Raw genomic sequence first — 16,994 nt, 5'->3', positions numbered from 1 at the left:
TTTCTCCAGGAATTCTTTCCAAATTTCCTATAGGAATTCGTTCGGACATTCCTCCTGAAATTCCTTTAGCGAGTTTTCCAGATATTCTTGTAGATCTCCGAAAATTTCTTTTTAAATTCCTCTAAGAATTCTTTCGGGAATTTCTTCTGAAATTCTTTTGAAAAATCGTCGGAAATTTTGTTTGTAAACATATTCATTTCTTTAAAATCGTTTTTTACGTTTTTTTAATTGAAAATAAGTTTAACACTCAAATTCCGTCGGGAGTTTCTTCGAAAATTCCGTTAAAAATTTCTCCATATTATAATTCGTTCCGGAGTTATTCTTGCAGAAATTTTGTATAGTTTACTGAATGATTATTTTTAGGGACTTTCTGGGGAAAGTTCCAAAGGAGTCTCTGAAAAATAAATGAAAGGCCTTTCCGGAAGGTTATCTGAAGGAATCCTTGGATGATGGTCCAAATTAATTCCTGTGGCTTTTCTAAAGAGATTTTCGAAGAAATTCCTGAAGGAACTTCGACTCTATTCTTGAAGGAATAACCAAACGAAAACCTGGAAAGATTTTCGAACAGAATTTTAAATGAAGGATTTTTTAGTTGATGTCCCAAACAAATAGCTATTGGAATTTACATAGAAATTCCTATATTTCTCCAGTAATTTCTTAGAAAATCAGGACAATAGTAAAGCAAACTCAGTTTTGACTCTTGAATCATGACTAAAACTCCCGAAATATCGAGATTGCGGATATTCGGATATTATCAAAAATTCCTTGGCAATTTACTGCAGGAGTTCCTTCGAAAGTTTCTAAATATTTTTCGTAATGACCTTAAATAATCCCCTAGGAAATACATTCAAGAATTAATTCGGTAAGACATCAAGAAACTCATTATACTATACCTTCAAAAATTCTGTCAGGAATTCCATCGGGAATTTCTCAAGGAATTCCTTCAAAAAACGTCCACAAATGAAACCAGCTTTTGCTTTGAAATTTCCCTTAGGGATTGCTTCGGAACTTCTTAGGACCTCAGGAATTATATTATGGAACTCTTCTGGAAATTCTTCCAAGATTGATTTTGACAATTCTATCTGAAATTTTTTTTGGAATTGGAAATAAAAATTTCTACTCATGTAGATGGTTACACTTCGCCACAGTTGTAATGGATTTGACGCACCTTCCTCAAAGAAGCCAACCCTCGAATAGCTCAAAAAGGATTGCGAATCTATTTATTAGTCTGTTGGATTACACTGTTGAAAGGAGATCCCGATGGCTTCGCGTCTCTGCTTACGGGTCTGCTGCCTCCGTTTTTGCCCTTCATACAGCAGTGCATTGAAAGCAGAATGGTATTTAAATTCGATTGTAATTCTGGGTGGAGCCGCACACAGAGCAAGACTCAATCCAGAATGACGGATAATTGTACATACTCACATACTTTTGAAAAATTCCTTCGGAATTTTTTTTAAATACCTCTGAAACTTTTCCAGGTATTCCGTAATTTCATATTCCATTCCGGTATTCCATTTTTCCAATAAATTTCGGAAATTCTTCTAGTATTTTTTTCGGAATTTTCTCCGCCATTTCCTTCCAAAATTCTAGAATAAATTTTCATATTTCAGATATAATTTCCAAAGGAATTACCGACATTCTTAAATTCCTTCGAGATTTTTTTCTGACATTCCTTCTGAATTTTCTCCAGGGATTCCTCCAGAAAATCCTCCAAAAATTACTACGAAGATAGATCCAGAAATTCCCCAAGACTGTAAGCAATTTCTTCAGGTTCATTCCTTCAGAACTCTCTCCAAGACTTCCTTCGGAAAATATTTCAAGTAAACCCAGAAATGTATTAGGGTATTGTTTATCAAAATATAGTACAGTCGACTCTCCACATCTTGATGCGTTCTACAGTCACTCTCAAAATTGAGCGTACAGCAAGGATTAGATGAATACATTCAAAAATTCCAAAGGAAATTTAATTGTTGGCTCGGTTATTTTAATGCATTTCAATATTCATCCCTTCATTCAATGTATGCGCACATAAAATGGTTGAAATTTTTTCTCTAAAGTTCATTTATTTGAAAATAATCTCAAAATACGGCTATTAGATGTGACAAAATTGAGCGTACAGCGAATGTTTTTCTGTAAAGTTTCTTATTATAAAAGCGATTAATGTATTATATGATTTTCCATGATTATATTTATAATAATAAACATCCGCTACTTAAACATTCAATGTTTTGAAATTAAACCATGTTTTGGTCAAAATGGCGAACAAGTCAAAGGTAAATTGTAGCCGCTAATATAAGCACTAGACCAATTAAGATATGTAACATTCAAACCTTTAAAAAGATGATGAACCACCAAATGCGACTACAATGAGGTTATTCCACATGAAGTTATATATGAGATTAGAAGTTCATCACTACGCTTGTTGATTTGTAGGTCTGTTGCCAAGAAGTTCTTGAATGACCTCGCATTTAACACGCCAATGCCGGTAAAAGTGACAGACAGAAAAACAAATCTGCTAAAGGTATAACAGCTATTTAATTAATGCCTGATAGGTTGCCTTCGTTCGGTAGATGCAAACACACTACATATTGTGATTTTCGTGTTGGCCAATCATCGGCGTGAAATACGAAATTCGGCGGCGTGGAGCCAATCGGCGTATGGCGCGCCGCCGACACCTTGACCGGCGTCGGCGTACGTCAATAAGTGCCGGCGGCGGCGGCGTGGCGCGGCGGCGCACAGGTCTAGTTTGAAACGAACTCCAGTATGGAGCTTCATAGCTAACAAGTTTGTATACAAGTCTAGCAAGCAAGTTCGAACTATCGCATCTCATTCCACTACTTCAATTAAATTTTGGTATTTGGAGGTTCCTTCACCTTAACTGTTAGGTTGCCTTGTAGATTATTGAATAAAGTAAGAACAGTCCGAAATGCTCATAACTATCAACCTTTTGTAATGCACTAGTACAAACGTACAAACGTACAAAGTACAAACGTCTTCTGTACTTATTTTTACTATCTCATGCGTTTTTTTTATCAAGTTGTTCGCCTACATTTATGTTAGAATATATACGTTTTAAGAGTATTGATAATCAATACACGCTCAGTTGAATAAACGAATGTTAAACACTTAAGTATTTTTAGTGTGTAGAATTGTGCCGTGAGTCCTCACATCGATTGATTATCGGCACATATTTCATGATCAAACAGAGGATCTTTATTTTTAGTTTATGTTCTAATTTTGTGTCATGCTGCTGGAATATAGAGTATCGTGACTCGTTACGCAGGTCCGGTAATATCCGAAAAAAAAAAACTTCAGGTTTCAACTGGCATACTTTTATAAACGGCTGGAACTGATAACGTAAACGCAACCAAAAACAGATTTCAACAGAAATTCAAACATAAATATTGGTGGGTTGGAATCCGGCAGGACATCGCAGCAGAGGCTGACTCAGAGGTTCGTGACGACGAAGCCTAAAAAAAGGCGATAGGAATCTGACCTAGGTCCTGGTCAAGGCTAAACTGCCGTGAATCGCATATCTGTCCCATCTTTGCTGGGTTTCCTATTCATATGGGACAAATATGCGATTCACGGCAGTAAAGCAAACAGCCACTCCGGATAGAGATTTTTTACGTTAACCCTATGTTCCCCTAAGGGTGCATTGCCTGATTTTCATTAAACAGTTTTTTCTTTAACAAAATTGTACTAGGTTAATACTGTCTTTGAGAAAAAATTAATCCCGTTTCAAGAAAGAACTTTCATTAGAATGTGCTCCCTTAAATACAATGTCATTATCTTATTTATGCAAACACGATTTGCTAATTGGAAATTTTTATCAACTGTCGAGATATCCATCACCGCAACGGTGGCTAGACATACAGTAAAACATCCGTCGACCTGCCTTAATAGTTCAGCCCATTGAGGATATAAGAAACCGGTTTACGAAGACTTCTGGATTTGTTGCTATTAGTTGTTCTTGGAAGAATTGCTCTAACTTGTCAATTCGTCTCACTTGAATGAAAAATGATACCACTAGTATTGATACGCATGTGGTTGGCTCTATTTGATCAACCACAATATGAATCCACCAACGATCGCTATGATCGAATGACGCAAATGAATATCGCAGACTTGAGCAGAAATCTACTGCAGTTTGATTTGTAGGTTGTTAAAATATTGCATTTTTGGTCTATTAGAAACGAAATGATTGCAAAAAACTGTTAGATTCGTTGATTTATTACTGGTTCAATTAGAGCGGATTTGGTACCAGGTTTGATCATCTATGTAAACCTGTTGACCCAACAATACTATATCAATTTGCGCAGTTTTGTGGTAACTGCCTGTAATGTAAGTCGCACTTGTTTGGAATACATTAATCGCCAATCTGGAAGTGGTTCTGGATCAGTGCAATAAGTTGGGGCCTATAAATAGAACGCATTTTCCTGGTTAGTCACTTGTTTAATTTCTACTTGACGTGATATCGTTTCGGGTTTTGCTGTCGCTTGTGATCCTGCGATGCGATCGTGGAGTTTTCTATTCGTCGCGTTTGCGTGTGTCGCTGTTAATCGAGCAGCCATCTACCCATGGATTCCGTTATCGCCTTGGTGGTTCCGAGCGCCAGATAAAGACACTCCCCCGGTGGTCAACGTTCAACAGCAGGGTGGAAATTATCAGCTGAGCAGCATTGAAGGAAAGGCGTACCAAAGCCTAACACCGGCAGCAGTGGTTCAACCACCGGTTTCTGCCGTGCACGTACAGTCTGTACCGTCTGCGTCGCTCCAGTATCTCAAAAATGGGCAAGCGATTCTTCTGATATCTCCTCCAGTTCCGCCGTCTACTGGGAACGCACCGGGGGAATCGGAAAACTCGGTAAACGATCCAAATATTGCGACAGACAATCCGAACGGCGATGCCACCCCAACGGAATTGATCAACGCTGCTAATCAGGAGCAACCGAGGGAGCCGGCTCCAGTCACTGAGAAATCCGAAGATTATGACGCGACAGAGAGCTCGTAAAAAATGTAGTTGTGATACGTTAGCTGATAAGTGGTGTTAGAAATCTAAAATGTGTTCGAGAAAGTGTTCAGACAAATCATTGAAAATGTATTAGCCTGCTGGAATAACCTGATAAAGATAATAAAGTTGAAACTAATAAATCGGATTTTGTTTGATCGTCACGCTGACCTATAAATGAATCAGCTTGTGAATGTCGGTGAGAAAAGAAGTATGATTATTATTTACAGTGATGTAGTATGTTTGTTCCGTTTTATGCCACCTAATTGTAAGCATTGAACAAAATAGAAGAAATTGAATTTCTTCCTAATGGGACTGTGCACTAATTACATAAGCATTTTTTCTGGGTTTTTCAACCCCCCCCTCCCCCCATGATTTTTCCCATACAAACCAATTTTTATTTATATGGAGAGTAAGAAAATGGCCGCCCCCCCCTCCCCCCATAAGTGCTTACGTAATTAGTGTTCGACCCCTAATGTTCCTCTGTTCCTCTAAATGTTCGGCAATAACACATATTGGTTATTTTTTATCAAAAAAATCACCAGAGGCCACGAAGATCACATTGTTGATTTAACCAAAAAAATGTTTGAGGTGAGTTTGAGGTAAAAGTCAGCACAAATTCGATCGATGTTCTAAAACCTATTGAATCGAGTCTGGTATTTCGATAATGAAGTTAATAGTTACTTGTAAATCAAAGCTTCAACTGAACAAGAACTTACCTTTTTTGAGACCTTGCTTCCTTCCGGAATGCATCAGATCAATGAGCTTTTGAACGTGAATCTCTTCGAGTCTTCATCTGCTGTTCTAAAAATTAACCCTCATCACAAGCCATTAGTTTTAACCGTCATCGTGCGTTCTGGCGACGAAAGATCTGTGCCAACATCTAGCGTTGACTACGACCTCAACAGATGTGATAACAACATCGTTAATGCACGAATTGCTGTCCTGGACTTGAATCAGTTAAGTATTATGCTTCGGTCGACGTTTCGACGACGCATTCTATGCATAAAACTTTCGAATTGATCGTTCGAGAAAACATAGTGGATGCCAATGCTCTTGGTGTCTTGGTGTATTTAAAATTTATTTTAATTAACTTATTTGGAAACTTGTCCAAATAATATAAGTCGGTTCGAATTCCTAACATAATTAATCCATTTCGAAAACGAAAATGGAATAATTATGCAAGAAGCCATGCTGCGCATCCTCTCAGAAAATTATTTAAATTAACTTCAATTGCACAGCTTTTTACAGCTGTGCAATAGCCCTTTAGTTCAAGGAACTATGTGTACCTTCCTCCAAATAACCTCTTCCAATCTTCCGACTATGCTGGCTGGGTGGGGAAGTCTCAACCCACTGACGTTTGACCAGTCTGGTTTCTACCCTTGGGAAAGGGAGAGCTCGTCCGATGATGCTGCTGCTGGCTGGGGAAGACTCGACCCAGTGATGCGCGACCTGTCCGTCACGACGTCTGATGCACGAATGACCCGTCACGACGTCCGATGAATGAATGAGTTTCTGTACGGTAGTACCACGTGTTTTATAGTTGGAAATGTGGCAGAACAGGCTCCGCCCCTTTTGAAGAATACTGTGTTGTGGCACTCCTACGCATGCTATTACGCCAATACTAGCATGACAACCGTTAAATTAATTAGGGAATATTGCGCAAAAATATTTTTTCGGGATTTTCATTTTTATTTAATTAAAAAACCATCCTTTCGTTTTTTATTTAAATTTATTTCATCTTATCTCTTTATATCTACAATACTCTTCTCCTCCATTCTTTCTTCATGAATTATATCCCATATGAATTATATCGTTACTGAAAGGTTTGTATATTTACTTAAGTGTTCTAAGTTTTTTTTTCTCCTTGTGAGGTCATCAAGGGGTTGTAAGCTGTTTGTTCCGATCCCGTGTAGTGAATCCAATTCAAGTTACTCTGCCTGAGGAAGAAAAAATCTATACATTTCAACATCTTTAACACGTTACGTTTCTTACCATTCAAATTAGATCTATTCGTTCTGGATGCTGGTTCGAATGTCAATATGTCGTCGTTGTCATCCTAGGAATGTATCTGAACAGCCGTACGTGCTGCAAATACATGCATAATATTTACCTATTCAAATATGTTATAAAGCACTATATCCTTGAATCTATTTGGTAATTTAGTTTGTCGCGACGGGCGTTGGTTAATATTTTCGTTGGTGCTCTCCTTTTCATGAGTTTCGGGCGTAGTAGGAATAAGTATAGGGTAAAAGACCCAATAGTGGAGAAACTAAGCACGTTCTCCCACTATTTGTCGGTTTACACCAAGCCTATACTTCATTTCACCTACCTCAAATATGCAAACGAATAGTCACTAATTATGCTTCAAGAGAAAAGTTTCGCAATTGCAGCACCATCCATCGTTGTTGCCTAAAATGATACCTCCAATTATTGGTGCAGTGTTCCAATAGTTGCGATATTTTTTTATTCATGTTCCTATAGTTGCGAATCCCATTGCTTTTATATGGGACTCGCAACTATGGGAACACTACCGCAACTATTGGAGCAAAGACGAGAAAAAGATAATGTATTCCAGTGATAATTTACCGATTTTAAGGGAAATCCAAATCGTTTTCCGTTATTTCATCTAATGACAGGACAACAGTTTGATTAACTATATGGGCTGCTGCGTTAAATACGTAGATTTTGTGAAAACAACACTACCGCAACTATAGGAACACCCACGACTATCGGATCATTTGCCCTATGTTGACTTAGATCTGTATTATATAACTCCTCAGTCTGTTGATCCACGTTTGAACTTTCTTCAGGTACCTTCTTTACATCTGGAACATTGCGTGTGTATTGAACACCCTGCACGCTCCGAAGCACGACCTTTGCTCCATCTCTTGCAATCTCTAATCGTAGGATAAAATGCCCAATAGTGGACCCCCTAGTAGCGGGATTTTGCTCTTCCTGCCCTAAGGAGTAGAAATTTTCATCACATTGATTCTGCTTGATATCTAACACCATGTTCTGCATCTCCTCTTCGTGATACGTACATAAAACACTCAAATACACGGCGTTATTCGTTAAAATTTTAAAGTCTGACTGAATTTTCCCTATAGTAGACCCCCTGGGGGTCCATAATAGGAAATTGCTTCCCTATAGTCGACACTTCATTTGATTTTTATGTTCCCTTTCGGGACGTTCTTCTTCCCTATTATGGACCCCCCAAAATATTCCTAAAATGGACACTCTCGTGTTTATTTTTTAGAGAATTGTAAAAACTCAAAGGTGCATCCCAATCGGGTTGTACGCAAAGGTGACGTAGGACTACGTAGCTATTCGATTTATTAACATTGAGCAACCTGCTCGGAGGCCAACTGTATCAAGAAGTCGAATAGTTGTTCCCAGTTGGATGGACTTTGAGTCTCTAGCCGTGAAATTAACATGAATCATCGGCCGCTGAAGCCACTCGACTGGCTTTCAGTCGGGGACATCACAATCCTTACTTTGCCACGAACGCTTACATCGCGGGCGAAGACCAAACGTTGCAAATAAATATATTTGCGTTTGGTTTCATGCCACTTCTGATTCTGCTTATTTCTCCTTTAATTCGGCAATTTTTGAGGATAGTGTCCTTCAAAAAGGTCTTTATACAAAAGAAGGTTGATCCGACTATCCGAAATAATCTTTCATCAAAGTACAAAACTCAATCGTAAATAGCGAATTTGATAGCGCGTCGGAGGGAGATGATGCAATAAATTTTAATGGATGGGATCACTAACAGCAACCAAGCTACCACGCCAAACCCGATGCCTCCGAAACAGTCCATTAACGCAATTAACTCTTTCTTTCCATAAAATGTTGGTCCTGAGAAAAATCAATTTTCTTATCCCAATACGCCTTTCCAATAACTAACTTCATCCAATGGCTTGTCGATACCTTGCGTTGCAACTGTCCGACCGGCACTTGATAATTTTCGCTAAGCCTCCAAAAGTTGAAATCAATTTTCAGCATTTTCTACACTGCCACCCACTGCTGTGTCCGCTCCATTGCGTCGAATGTCGAACCGCTATCTGTGCAATCCCGATCAAAATGGCTCGCGCGCGCCGAACAGCAGCTTTCTTGTATTTAATAAATTAGGCCCGTTAGCCCCTCCCCTTTGTGATCCGATATGGGTGTAAACATAATGTGCACTCATAACGATTAATTAAGGGTCGGGGCTAATGGAATTACTTCATTAGATATAAGAAAGCTGCTTTTCGGCGCGCGCGAGCCATTTCGATCGGGATTCCGCAGACAACGGATCGTTCGGAAAATGACAAATTCTAAGAATCCTATGAAATTTTTTCGCTACATTCTGAATTTGGTTATGAGATGTTGTTTATTTAAGATGCGTATTGTAGCGAGGAATGACAACAGAAATTTAACTCAAGACGAAGTTTCTTCATATTACAAAACATTATCTTTCGGCATCTGTCTGTCCGAGCGACGTTCACCGATGGGTGGTTGCTGTAAATAGTTTTCACTGAGGTGGCGTCTTCATTGATTTTATACAACAGCCACCATTTTATACTAAAGAAGGTTGACCCAACTATCCGAAATAAACTTTCTTCAAAATGCAAGACTCAATCGTAAATAGCGAATTTGATAGCGCGTCGGAGGGAGATGATGCAATAAATTTGAATGGATGGGATTACTAATAGCAACCAAACTACCACACTAAACCCGATGTCACCGAAACAGTCCATTTTCGCAATTAACTTTTTCTTTCCATAAAATGTTGGTCCTGAGAAGAACCAATTTTCTTATCCTAATGCTCCTTTCCAACTAACTGACACCACAATTTGTTATTGATTTTCAGCATCGGCACTGACGGTGCGTGATCGCCACAGTGCTATTTTTATGGTCAACCCTTTCTTAATATAAAATGCTGGTTCGTTGAGGTTGAATAATCTGCAGCAACACATCGAGCACCACCACCAATGCGATGGTTTTCCGTTGAAAATGTTACCAGCGCCTCCATGATGCTGTGTCCATTCCGCTGCCATCGCTTTGGTGCGTCCGCTCTGCGTGAAATCATGTTCAAACTGAGGATTAGATCCAAACCCGCAAGTGATTGATTTTAGATGTCTGTGCTAGTGATGCATGTACGTGATTGGTTAGTTTACCTATTTCTAAACTTTCCTTCAATTATCGATAATAAATAGTTAAAAAAAATAGTATTTTCATATGAATACAAAGAAGCGTTGACTCATCCTTGATCGAATGATCCAAAAAAATTAAAAATCCATCGAGAAACGGCCGAGATATTAAAGTTTAAAGTCTATCATATTTTCGTGACGGTCCACGATTTTCGCAATCGTAAAGTGTACCCCAATATAGAAAAGACAGACGTAGTCCTACGTCAAAAATCATCTAATTTTACTTTCCATAGCATTTCCAATGCATGTAATCAAATCATTACTCCATTTGATGCTGGGTACCTTGCGTGGACGCGGCGTGCACGCAACTTGAAAAAACGCTACGTGGGCATCGGCCCTAATGCTTCTGGTGCGTGCGTATCCCATAAACAAGGGAAGGTTTCGCAAAATTTCCAGCCGACTAACAGTTAAAACGGAGTTACTCCTAACCTAGATAAGGGTCTAACTTTGTTGTGTGTGTGGACGTATTGTTCTAACACAGATAGAAAAAGTTGTTGAAATTTACACGAAAGTAATGCACATAAAGGGAATGCCAAAAATAGCGTAAATTTAAACGTAAAAATAGCGTAAATTTTATCGCCTGAATGTATGCAATTTCCATTGCATTATGTCACTTTTTATATGATGTATGCTATAGAAACTGACATAATGCTATAGAAATTGCATACATTTAGGGTGTATTTGTTGGGAAATATCTATATATGCCCAAAATAGTGTAATTTTCCATGTCTTAATTTTTTACGCGCTTCTTAGTTTTCATTATTTTGACGTAAACTACGTCTAAGGGGAAGACTCTGATACAGGGTGTCAAATGAGAATTTCAAAACTGGAGACCGTCACGAAATCATGTAAGATTTGTAACATTAATAGGTCCTTTATTTTTCAATGGATTTTATTGATTTATATATCAATCGATTCGTAAACTTTCCACCAATTTGCCAGTAGTATTGAAACTATTGATTATCAACGCTAAACTATTGAAAATTTTAGTTCTTTCATGCATCATGCATTCCCTATACAGCGCGTTCCAATCCTGGGTAATTGCCTACTTTTAGGGTATTATCTATTATTGAACTGGGTTGTATGAATGGGGTTGCCCAGCTGCTAGACAGTGCAGTGCAGTCCCTACTCCTTCATAGAGTGGGAGATGCTGCTAAAGCTGGGTAGTATTGTCGTGGGATGGTTCCTTCTCTTCTATATAGAGCGGAATAGTTGGTTCAGTGTACTATATTTGATTTTAAGTAGTTTACGTCGAGCGGTCGTGTCTTGTATACAACCCCATTTTTTTTCTGTGAATGCTTTCCTCCAATTTACATTGTCCAATCGAGCTGCTGCTATGGTCTTTTTGATACCACTATTTTGTCTCTCTACCGAACCATTAGATTGAGCGCTTAGTGGAATCGACTTACGGATTTTTATTCCTCGATTCTCCCAAGTTGCAATGAATTTCTTGCTCTGGTGGACCGTTGTCGCTCTGGATTGCTATAGGGTAACCCCATACTCCGAATATCTTTGTTAAAGCAACATTTGTAGAGTCTGCATCCAAGTTTTGACGTAGGACTTACGTCTCTCTTTACTATACAGGGTGTCATTTAAAAATTTCTAAATCGGCCGCGTTACGCTGTGTTGAAAGATTTCAAACGTTAATAGCTTTTACCCTAGTGAACAGATTTCTGCAGTTAACCCCTCAATCGACAGCTTTTAAGTATGCCTTTCATATTAATGCTTGATAATATCCGAAAACTTGTTTCAATAGGCCTAAAACTGTTTTCAAAGCAAAGCATTGAATTTACGAAAACCTATAAATATGGGTACCGCATCATTCTTGCATCATTCCATTACCACGTTCTGATTGGTGCATACGTCAACGAATGAGCTCACGCTAGGTCTGCTAAGAAGGCATAAAATAGCGCAGCGCGAATTTTTCCTCTCAATCTGACCGAAACAGGCAAAGCAATAACAGCAGCGCATCGTCGGCATTTTTGAACGGTTGCATCATCGTCTCAGCCACGAATTCGCAACCCTAAGCCTTTTTAAGAGCAAGGCAGAATCGCCAGCATTCTCAGGTCAGCATCATCGGCATTTTCAGCCCGGCATTGTCGAGAAGCCAACAGTAAGCGCGACACGGCGATGTGTGACGATACAGTGTCGACGACAACACTACTGATCAAGTTTTCTCGGCCGATGATGGCAGCAGCGGTTAAGCGTTTGGTATTCCTGCAGACATCGATTCATAATGTTTTAAACAATCATAAACTCCCAGTTGAACCGCTCAAGAGGAAATTTACATCTAACATTGTGAATGGATCTTTTCAGAACCACTAATATACTTACTAAAGAGTTTTTCGCAATAGAATCATTTTGAAAATGTAGTACAATCAACTAATTAGAGAGCGTTTGCGTGACAATTTTATTAATTCGCGTTCATGGCGATGAATTGTTACAAAATTCTGTCTTCCTCGCTCACGACAGAAGAAAATGCGTTTCTTATTCTAAGATCTCAACGAAATTTTGACGTAGGACTTACGTCTCTCTTTACTATACCGGGTGTAATTTTAAAATATTCAAATCGACCGCGTTACGCTGTGTTGAAAGATTTTAAACGTTAATAGCGTTCGTCTCAGTGGACGAATTTCTGCGGTAAGCCCCTCAATCGACAGATTTCAAGTATGCCTTCCATGTCCATGCTTGATAAGACCCGAAAAACTTGTTTCAATAGGCATGAAACTGTTTTCAATGAAAAACATTGAGCTCAAGGGAACCTATAAATATGGGTACCGCATAATTCTTGCATCATTCCATTACCACGTTATGATTGGTGCAGACACAAATATTTTTTTTTTTCAATAAATTCATTTTTATTCTTATTTTTTTGACTTTCAACAATAATTTTACATGACAAGTGGTTGACCGAAGGGCCCTTCAACTTTGTTTTTGAACACTTTGTTTTTGTTATAGAATTGGGTAGTATTTTTTATAATTATATCTATTTTATCCTTTATAAGGAATTGATTGATTTTGAATTTGATAACCTAACTACTATGTACACTAATATTTACAATACAAATTTGATAACCTAGATTGGAACTAGCGCCCTAATTGCACCCTGATCCGAATGCAAGCAACGGACCCTAAACTTTTCTTTACACTCACCAAAGCGTTCATGTAAGGTTTTATTCCGGCCAGACGGTGGACCTCGGATGTTCTTGTCCTGGGAGGGTGTTGAGGATTATCCTCAGGAACTTGTTTTGAACCCGTTGAAGATTGAGGTGATGGGTTTTAGCGAAGCTCTCCCAGACCGGCATGCCATATTCGATCACAGGAGGATGATTTGCTTGTAGACAGCAAGCTTATTTTCAGGGACAATGACGACCGGCGGTTGATCAAAGGGTACAGTAGTTTCAACAAGACGTTACACTTTGTCACCGTTTTGTCAACCTGCTGCCTGAAAATAAGCTTGCTGTCGAGGTCAAGCCAAGGTAGTCGGCCTCAATGGCCCATTCCACAGACGTGCCATTGAGGATGATTTTACAGTCCCCAGGCGGAACAAGTTTAGGGGACTTGGAGTGGGGGAAAATGATGACCTGGGTCTTCGCCGCGTTGATACAGATCTTCCAGCTGGTGAGGTACTCTGTCAGGGCATCCAGGCCTCGTTGGAGTTTTGCCACTAGCGCTCTGATCACTCTACCGTTGTAGACGATGGATGTGTCATCTGCGAACAGAGACAGAATGCCGCCTTCTGGAGGTTCTGGCATGTCGGAGGTGAACAGATTGAAAAGCAGGGGCCCGAGGATACTGCCCCGGGGAACGCCTGCGACGATGTTGTGCGCATTGGACCTCGCCCCGCTGATTGAGACCCGGAATGTCCTTGCCGACAGGTAATCGTTGATGATTTTCACCAGGTAGCTGGGAAGATTGTAGCGTTGTAGTTTGTACACCAGGCCATCATGCCATACATTGTCAAATGCCTTCTCGAATGAGCAGCCGCTGGGTCTGCTGAGAAGCCATAAAATAGCGCAACGCGATTTTTTCCTTTCATTATGACCGGGACAAGCGAAGCAACTGCATCATCGATGGAACAGCACTTTTAGTAGGGAATGAAGTCTGCACCGACCGCTTTTTCGGCTCGTCACCATCGAAGCGACCATCATCATCCGAAACCTAGCCAGCACATCAGCAGTCCACCCTACAGACCCGACAAAGCAGCAATGCTGAGCAGATACCGGCAGCAGCAGCAGAGTCGAGCCGAGACCGGCCGGCAATGGTGCTGAGCCGAGACAGGCTGAAGAAAAGCCACATGATGCAGCATGTATGTCCAAAAAACAAACGGTTCTTCCGAGAGCCAATAATAGAGATCAATATCAATGCTTTCAATACCCTTCGGGATAGAAATTGTACTTGGGTGCCAAATCCAATATTCTAGAGATAAAATTTTATGCGTGATTTTCATAAATAGCGTCAAAACTAACAGTAGATATTTTTTTATGATTTAACCGCGAAGTGGACGAAGGACTTCGCTTGACCATGCCTTTGAAGATTCATAAGATGTCCAAATCTCTCACTTAATCTTATTTGGATAAAGAAAACACCGATTACAGCTAAAACATTAATAAACTATCAATCGATTTTTCATCAAATGTTGGATTTTTTGGCATTGATCAAGAAATATCTAGATAAACATTGTTTGCTACTGACCGCACACAAAGCGAACGTGACTGAATGATCGTCCCATGTTACCAATTCTAAATCTTATCACCCGAAATCCCATGTCCGGGTGTTTCCTTCCTTCTACTTCTAACAATGTTGTCTCAGAAAAGAACACGTACTTCCCACCTGAACTGCAATTCTAAGCTCGCTTGCCCGGCTTATTGGCCTGTATCTAGCGAAAGGTCCCGTTAGAAAATAGACGCCAGCAACGAGCAACAAGCGTAAAAAAGAAGAAACCCTTCTCGAACGCGTTGATGATGATGACTCTTTGGCTGACAAAGAAGCGGGATATAAGACACTAGCTGATTGGCCCACCAATTGGGAAGCAGAGAAGATTCAAAATAAGGTATAAAAGAAAAGTGCATTCGCTCGCAGAGCATTCAGTCTTTTTTACACCATCACTAGAAATTCGCGGTTATTTGAAAAGATCGTTTTCTTACTTTTTGCACTTAGCCGAAGCAAACAGCCTTTTTCAAGGCTCTAAGAGTTAAAAATAATGTTCTCCTTCAGTCGCTATCGCACAGATTAGAAGGCCCTTCAGTGGAAGGGCTGAGATACAGTCTACATCCCCTGCTGAGCCAACTTGTGACTTATTTCAGGCAGTCCTTCAGTGGGAAGGTTGCCATTCTCGAGGCTAATATTTCGTGACCGGACAGATACTTCCTGAATTATTTTTTTAATGATTCTTGTTCGAGATAGATTTGATTTCTGTGTCGTTTTGATGAGAAGATTTTGCCAAGGAATGGTATGCAACGCCGATTATTTATCCAAAATAGTTGATGTGAGAAATTTGGACATATTATGTACCTTGAAGGCATGGTCTAGTCAAGTCCTACGTCCACTTAGCGGTTATGTCATAGACATTACCCACTGTTCGTTTTTCATCTCGATAACGTGGATAAATCTCGAATGAGTATCATCTAGGGGAAACCGCCAAATGTTGAACGGCTAATTTTGTCGCCTGTTGTTGAACTCCCATAAGAAATGCACGTGCGTTCAACAATAGGCGAAGAAATTAGCCGTTCAACATTTGGCGAATTACCCTACTACCAGAAATTCTCCAAATCCGAAATCTTTATCAGTGAAAAAATCAATTTGCAAGATTTCGCATGGTCCTTGCGGTAGTTCTCTACTAGTGAGTGGAAGTGGGTTTTTTTTTCTTGATAATCCCAGGCAGGTTTCACAAGCCTCTATATGCTTCTGTACGTCTTTGCTCATTCCAGGCCACCAGAAGTGATTTCGAAGAATTCGTTTCATCGACGCTGCTCCCATATGGCCCTGATGTGCCAATTCAATTACTTTTGATCTTAAATTGAATGGAAGAATTATGCGATCTTCTTTGAAGATTAATGCGCCTAGAGTCCGCAAATGCTTGGCTTGGCATTCATGTGCTCGCAACTCTCCAGTCCATTCTCTAGATATCAATGATTCGCGAATGTTGATTTGCTCTCTGTCTTTTTCTGCCTCCGTTTCAATCTGGTTCCAATTAATTTCCATGTTTCCTGTGTCTAATACGAACAACAAATGCCCTTCCGATGAATCATCAAAAGATTGGGGGGTTTGTGTCTCGTTGACCAGCCTTGAAAGCGCGTCTGCGATATTCATCTCTCCGGGGATACTTTCAACGGAAAAGTTGTACGGCTGCAATCTTAGTGCCCATGCCTCTGCGTGTTGTACACAAGAGATAGTTCGAAAACTTTTCGACTCCCCAAACCATGGCCAATGCCTCCTTCTGGGTGTGCGGATATTTCTGTTCCGCAACAGATAGAGCCTTGGAAGCACATGCTATGACTCTTGGATTGGAATCCTCGTTGAACTGGACCAGTACAGCTCCTAGACCGTGTGGTGAAGCATCCACATAGAGTTCTGTTCTGTCCGTCTGGCTGTAATAACCCAAAGTCTTTATTTTAGTCCAAGCAACACAGGTGAGATACTCAAATTCTCTATCTAAATCCTCAGACCAATAAATAATATCTGCTCGTGCTAGCTCCCTTAAACGCCATGTTCTATCTGCCCTGTGTGGAATGAACCGATCAATGTAATTTATCAACCCTAGGAAACTTTTTATTTCATCCTGATTCTTCG

At 39.8% G+C, this 16,994-nt stretch overlaps 1 protein-coding gene across 1 annotated transcript; it reads left to right on the top strand.

Annotated features, from left to right (window-relative positions):
• Nucleotides 1-4,440: 4,440 nt before the first annotated feature.
• Nucleotides 4,441-5,153, top strand: LOC134208947 (uncharacterized). Its single transcript, XM_062684918.1, has one exon. It carries the CDS (start codon nt 4,513-4,515, stop codon nt 5,011-5,013), a length of 501 nt encoding a protein of 166 aa, XP_062540902.1. The 5' UTR covers nt 4,441-4,512; the 3' UTR covers nt 5,014-5,153.
• The last annotated feature ends 11,841 nt before the right edge of the window (nt 5,154-16,994 follow it).

Source organism: Armigeres subalbatus, chromosome 1 (assembly GCF_024139115.2).
Source record: "Armigeres subalbatus isolate Guangzhou_Male chromosome 1, GZ_Asu_2, whole genome shotgun sequence".
Taxonomy (NCBI): domain Eukaryota; kingdom Metazoa; phylum Arthropoda; class Insecta; order Diptera; family Culicidae; genus Armigeres; species Armigeres subalbatus.
Note: the sequence above shows the minus strand (reverse complement) of the source record. Positions and strands in the feature narration are given on the sequence as shown.

Bases quoted from the DNA above. Each gene is read 5' to 3' on its own strand.
- LOC134208947 (XM_062684918.1), top strand. From the start codon at position 4,513: ATGCGATCGTGGAGTTTTCTATTCGTCGCGTTTGCGTGTGTCGCTGTT.